This window comes from Mesitornis unicolor, unplaced genomic scaffold (genome assembly GCF_000695765.1).
Source record: "Mesitornis unicolor isolate BGI_N332 unplaced genomic scaffold, ASM69576v1 scaffold11513, whole genome shotgun sequence".
Lineage (NCBI taxonomy): Eukaryota > Metazoa > Chordata > Aves > Mesitornithiformes > Mesitornithidae > Mesitornis > Mesitornis unicolor.
Genome location: NW_010175347.1, coordinates 67,536 through 74,531, shown reverse-complemented (window position 1 = coordinate 74,531; position 6,996 = coordinate 67,536). Strand labels below are relative to the sequence as shown.

General features: G+C 35.2%; 1 protein-coding gene across 1 annotated transcript in view; it reads right to left on the bottom strand.

Moving 5' to 3' along the window:
* Window positions 1–481: 481 nt before the first annotated feature.
* Window positions 482–6,996, bottom strand: part of NBEAL1 (neurobeachin-like 1) — a gene marked incomplete at both ends in the record, with an annotated part of 55,769 nt that continues 49,254 nt past the window's right edge. The window contains 10 exons of the mRNA XM_010181353.1: window positions 482–571; window positions 1,073–1,189; window positions 1,516–1,613; window positions 2,295–2,412; window positions 2,996–3,105; window positions 4,284–4,414; window positions 4,511–4,651; window positions 5,007–5,131; window positions 5,244–5,339; window positions 6,579–6,680. Of these exons, the coding sequence (XP_010179655.1) occupies window positions 482–571; window positions 1,073–1,189; window positions 1,516–1,613; window positions 2,295–2,412; window positions 2,996–3,105; window positions 4,284–4,414; window positions 4,511–4,651; window positions 5,007–5,131; window positions 5,244–5,339; window positions 6,579–6,680 (1,128 nt within the window). The remainder of the gene's footprint in view (window positions 572–1,072; window positions 1,190–1,515; window positions 1,614–2,294; window positions 2,413–2,995; window positions 3,106–4,283; window positions 4,415–4,510; window positions 4,652–5,006; window positions 5,132–5,243; window positions 5,340–6,578; window positions 6,681–6,996) is intronic.

Genomic DNA, 6,996 nt, shown 5'->3' with positions numbered 1-6,996 from the left:
TTAGTGGCCGACCCAGCCCTAAACCACAACAAGCACCCATATTAGTCAGTGGAAAAATTAATTTTAGGAACAATGCAGGCCTTTGGAGTGTGTATATGCCATGTATGGTGTAGTTTAATATAGGGATTGGAAAGTAATGATAAATATAACGATGCCATTAATAACTCAATCCTATCATTTTAAAGCTGGACTGCAATGCATTAAGAAATTGATTGCTACTATGGAAGTGGATCAAGTGGGCAACTTACAATACACCTCACTACAATTTACATTCATGTCTCGTCAGCTTTTAAATGCCATTCAACAAATCAGTGTGGCTTCTCTCCAGAAGACAAACACTTAAATTACAGCTGACATACATTGTATGTTAAAGGAAGACATTTGAACAGGAACAGTTAAGAAGCATTTCTCTACAAGCTGTATGAAAACAACAAACCTCTTTGTATGGACTCTAGGCATAGTATTGATACGTGCAACTCACCAAGATCTCTGGGCTTCCTTGAGAAATAAAGGAACGTGACTGATTCTTGGGGACAACAGCTTTGACAATGGGCACACCATCACTGATTCCCTAAGAGAAAGGACATGGTTTTGGTCTGATTATATTTAAGAGTTAAAGGACAAATCTAGAACCTGTAAAGGAGTAAGTTCCAAGGCCTCTGGAATCAATGTCAGACCTGTACAGTACCCTACGGCACTGGCACACACATATTTCATTCACACAGGTATGCTTTGTCACAATCATTAGAAATGAAACCCTGGCTCTGACCCAAATCAGTGAGTTTAGCTATCAAGTATAGCAAGTCCTCAGATACCACCAGTGATGTTCTTAGCTTTTTTGGTGTGGTGGCTAACTTAATACCCAAGCACCACCCAAGCAAGTGGCTAGCAGACACAAATTTATGGCATTCAACATCTATGAAGCTAACTAAAAAGACAGCTCATTTTATACACATTGCATTTTTATTTTCTTTAAATATGAAGCAAGTTTATTTTCCTCTAGGTTATGACTTTTCGTTTCAACTGCATCAGAAGTTTCAGGTTAGACTTCAAATAATTTCAACACATCTACCTCTATGAAGAACGACTTCAGTTCAGTGAGGTGTTGGAAGAGATTCAGAGTAGAGTTATCACTTTTAGTTAGTCTTTGCATTACCTCTTCTGCTGACAGCCTTTGCGGATGAGGCTCCTAGGAGACAGGATTTGAAGGAATATCAAATTAGACGTATTTAATTATTTGTTCAAGTCACATGAGAAACTCAGAATCATACTGGCAATCAATGGGAAAATAGACTCCTAGACACCATTTCTTGAGGTAAACCTATTTCTTTTGAAAATATGCTAAACTTCTATCATTGTGAACTTTAGAAATGGTAATGTGGCAAAGACCTAACATTCCTAAAATCACAAACCACTACCTTACAAACCATCGTCTTTTCATTTTTTCAGAAGTCCTTTGTAACTCAGTTGGATTTAATCACAAAGGTCTGATGGAGGGGGTACAAAGAGCATTACCTTTAACAGCTGACAGGGAGTTTGTCCAAAATTGTTTATCATCCCTTCTAAAGCTTTCCTTTCTTTCTCATCTGTTAAAGCATCCAAATCCACAGCCCCTAGATCACAACCAGAATGATGAAGGATAGAATAAAAGAAGAACATAATCCAACCAACTTATTGAGAGCTAATATGATTAATACATATTGCAGAACTTAATTTAATTGCAGCATTATCACCCTGTACCCTAGAAAAGCCTCCAAACAATGCCTCCATATAAAATAAAATCTGACAACTCCACTCCGCATGTGGAATTTGAAGCTTATCTGTAAGTGCAATAATTGCAGGCTGTTGTCTTATGAAATACACTTAATATATTTAATGTATGCGATAAATTGCACACAAAAGCCATCCAAAATTCAGGTTTGGAACTAACAGACTAACATTTGCCTTCGATATTTGTTGGTTTTAAGCAACTTGCCTTGACTCCTGAACCACAAGAAACCCCTTCCCACAAATGCCTTTAAGCAAGCACATGAGAAACTAACAACTTTTAGAAACAAAATAAAAGCAATTGAAACAGTGCCCCCTTCAAAAAAACCTAACATTTCAGATTTACAACTTCTGATCAAAGCATCAATTGTTCTGGTTATTTGATGACAAATTAGAAGTTATGCTGTCATGTATAATTCTGTTGCCTTACCATATGCTAGTGTATGGCATGCTCACAAAACAAGTGTTTTCTGTCTAATAATGACACAAGTTTGATGACAATGACAAGAGAGCATACTGCTTTGTACCTTCATAAGTACAATAATAGAACACATTGAGTGCCTCCACTGCAGCTGGTCCTCTCTGTTTGTAGCCAAAAATCAAATCTATCCATTCATGAAGATGAGCAGAAACATACTCAGATTCCTAGAGGGAAAGAACGCTCATGTAAGAATAAAAGAACTACTGCTCCCTTCTTGAAGCATTTACTCTTTTCTGTGAAGATTTAATTCTTAAACTAATAGTATCCACAAACTAGGTATATACCAATGCACACGACAAGAGACTGTATAGGCGTAATATCCATATGTGTTAAGGGCAGTAATCACCAGGTAACAGGGAAAATTATTATAGCAAAGCAGTACATCTAGACTACTGAAATGCAACTATGTAAGGGATGGTAAGCTGTTAGTTTCCTAGTACCATACAGAATACTCTTTAAAAAGCAAGGGAAGCCCTATCACCTAAAAACATGTAATTCTGCATTTTATCTTCTAGGGCAGCAAACTCCCAAATAATTAGTATCTTCAGGCTCTTACCTTTTTTTCTTTTGAGCATTTTACCATCATGCACAGGACTTTTAACTGGAAGTTCTAATGGTACTTGTAATGTCAAATGCTATCACAACTCTAGTTCAAACGGAGTCCCAGTATTTTACACTTAAGCCACAGTGACAATGTGTAGGAGTACTTACTTTATTGTTACTTCACACATATAATTATCATCTTACCAGAGCCTTCCTGTGTTTATAAATGAAGTCTTCTGGGGAGTGGGCCCATTTGGGGAGAACAACATCATTTACCACCTCCTTGGATATTTGAAGCTGACCTAAGTTAAAACCTAGTGAATAATTGGGAGAATTTTAAGAGTTATTACAAAATATTTAAAGTATCTTAATTTCTCAGTAAAGATTAAAAAGCATTCTTTTTTCAGTGCAAGTGAAGGATACTGTAAAATTCATTGTAAATCTCCAATAACCTTTATCACTGACATAGGAGGCTAAGTTTTACTCTGAATGTTTAAAATGATAAATGATACAGGATAGTAATTGTCCAAAGCACCTAAATGATTTATGAAGCTAAAGTCTCAACTTAAAAAGAAAGCCCTTAAAAGTAGCATTCATCATTTACACACCTATCTGTAAACATATCCGCATTTCCTTTGTTCTACCAGGATTAAGAGTCCAAAATAATTCAATGAGGTTATTCATACAAATTAAGTTACTTATAGGTTTAAATAGTTGTAGAATCAAGGTTTTCAAGAAGTCTCAAATTCCACCAGCTTTCATTAGAACAACTCTGAAGACTGAAATTACTTTTGAAAGCACGACTTTGGTGTTTCCAATTTTTATAACCTAGAATTCTAGTAGATTGTAGCTAGCAGAGTAAATTAAAAACAGCACAAACATACAAATCCATTTTAAAATTGTGTAATAGGTAGAGAAACAATTTCCTACACAATAAATGTAAATTAAAAAACGGGTAGAAGTCTCATATCAGAATGCAGGATGCCATCTTTTCAATCAGCATTATATAAGAGCTAAACAGGGATTGTTGGGGGTTTTTTTTGTTTAATATGAGTGAAACACCTAAAATCAGATGACAATGTTACACTGGAAGGTAACAGTAAGAAGCAGAAAATATGCTGGTTTTCTAGAATATATCAAAGACCTCAAACGTTTGAAAATGTCCAAACTCTGTCATCCAATGAACCCAATAAAAAGAATACAAATTAATCTGTACTAACTTCTGCAAACTATTTAATCAGTATTAACTACTGCTAACTTATCCTTTTTCAAACATCCAAACGAGCATCTCAAAGTTTAGCCCACTGCTTAACACAATAGGTGTCTTCATTAAACAGTCTGAAGTCAGCACAATGATTAAAGTAATTTCTACAAGCACACTATAAAGCTTAAATAAGAAGCATTCCACAACATTCACAAAAGATTATAACAATTCTTTTCTGAAGAATACAAGAACAGTTTTCTCTAAGAATATCCTGAGCAGTCAGTTTACCATTTTGATTTTCCAGGAACTCTGGAAAGTAGAAGAACTCCGGGATAAGTTCCTTGACATCATTGGGGTTGTCCATGAGAGCCTGCCAGGTAGCAGGAATAGAGTGGAACTGCCTGTCAGCACAGTCAAATCTGTGGATCAGAAAATTCAAGTCAGACTTTGATCATTCCCTCAATAAAATTATAAGGAAAAAAAAGAAAGGTGCTGCTTATTTGGTCACAGCATACCTGCCACTTTGAAGATGGATGTGAAGTGTTGTGAAAGGTTCTACCCGAATGAGGTAATGCATGACACCAGCAGCATTTGAGTAATGTGTCCCATAGTGAAATTTGTCAATCATCCCAAGGGGATCTTCGAAATTCTCATATCTAGAAAAAAAAAATATTTATAAATAAAACTGAGCACTACAGCTGATTTACATGTTTATTCTTATTGGAGGCAAGGATACAAAGGAAAAGATCACAGCAATCTACAACAGAAAAATACACTGAGTTCTATTAACAACTGAAGATTTACAACAGTAAGTTTTGTCCTTTCAGTGTCACATAAGCTAACTAATCTCAATGCAGCATGAATAACAAATCAACAACCTCTGCAAAGACATCTGTGATGTTATAAAACCAGCCTTAAAAAATTTCAGTCACAACTTTATTTTTAAAATGTGCTATTAGCTTGGAGGATCAGAAAAGACAGAGAAATACAACTGAGTGTTCAAAGACATACTTCTCTTTCACAGCCTTAGCATTCTTCTCATTTACTACCCCTATGGGTTTAGACAGATCCCTAAAGACTGCAGGATTATTCAGGTCCAGTTCTTCTGAAGTATAATCTCGTAAAATCCAGGGAAACTAAAAAAGAAAAAAAGTCAAAGATAAAAATGAGATTAAAAATCCATCTTTCAACACAGAAAAAACCACATACCTTTGGCAAAAATTTAAAAATTAATTTTTTCTTAATTACCACAGGATATTGAGCAAGGTCATTGTAAGTTCGTCCTGCCATTGTGTTCAGCTGAATAAGGTAGTCAAAGTTGGATATTTCTCTATTCACCCACTTCTGAAGGACAAAAAAGATACAATGCAAGTCACTATACCACAGATATCGCTACTGCAAATTGTGTCTTGTCAGTACTTATCTGCCAGAGGGTAGTCTTGACATGTGAAAGGCTAAAGACTGTAAGAATGGTATGAAAGTCTAAATTTAATTTCTCCTAATAAGTTTTATTTTCCCTTTGATTCAGTGACTCTGCTACCTGTATTTCATTGAAATCCCTGATTGATGCCAGTACTGTTTTAAATACAGAACAGCAGACAAGTAGCAGCTTCAGAATAAAAAAAAAAAAAAATAAAAAAAAAAATGAAAGAAATGAAAGTAAGGCAAGCAAACAGGTACTGAGAAAAAGGGGAATAGAACTTTGAAATACAATAGAGTTCTAAGGTCAAAACTTATTTATAAATTGTTCTCCCACTGGTTAATTGTACGGGAATTTGTAAACTAACATTGTTCTTGTGCCTTTGCTTCACTATTGTATTTTAAATCAAAGAACAGACAGAGCTGTGCTCAGAAAGGCTCAATATCTATCTGCAGTGTGATGGAGACTTTTTAGTATGGATATTTTCTCTGCATAAATATACAACATGATAGTTTTTACTGTTAGAGAAACAAAGAAAAAACAAAGTATTTCCAATACTTCAAAAGTAATTTTGTAAAGCTTCCTTTGTCATATAAAACAGTAATTGTGGCATAAAGAGATGGACGACAAATAATAATTTTCTGCATTTAAAAATGTATTCATGTTTAGACATGGATATATTTATCCATATAATACAGACATTTTGACATTTTCCTTTTGTACCAATATCACCAATGCTCTTAAGACCATATTTCCTGATTAATCTTCATATGGGTTTTGTTGAAAGCCCTGTCATTAATAAGTAGCACGGAAAATAATTTGCACATGTAGTGAAAAAGTTCCATAATGTGCACTCAAGATCATGGACTAAAAACAGAAACATGTTTGTTACACATTTTCCATTCGTGTTGGAACATTTGTCATAATCACATCAACAGAGCCTGGCTGACTGCAAACCTCAGTGACTGTAAACACAAAACACAGCATTTCTAAAAATATGCATGTGAAAGTTTCAGGGCCAGACTGAGGATACAGAAGTTGGTAGTTGCCATCTAAGCACTGCGGGCGGAAGTGAGGTGGGGTGCAGGGAGGAGTAAAATCAATAGTCCATGACCTTCCAGAAGCAGGGGAATGCTCTACAACATTTATGCTAAGTCTCATACCTGCATCAAACCTGAAGCTTTAAAAAGTTCCTGAGGAGATCTGGTACCAGAAATATTTGGAGAACGCAGTGACAATATTCGACTATATACTTTATTTCTCACCTGTCAGAAAACAGCATTAATAAAAAAAAATTATTCTGGATATTGAAGTTGACAAGTAAACAACTTCTCTGCAAATTAAAATGTGAAATAAATGGAACACAGTTACACTTTTAAACACTTCTATCTCTTGCTGCATAAAACATTTGGACATGGATGAATGTGACATCCTTCAGGTGCAGAACAAAGCCAACATATGTTAAAGTGACCTTTTTTGTGTGCACGCGCGTGCGTGTGTTGTGTGTGTATAGATGCTACACAGAAAACCATTATTAAATTAAATCAATATTAAATAATGCTGCTGTTCAAATAAAATTAC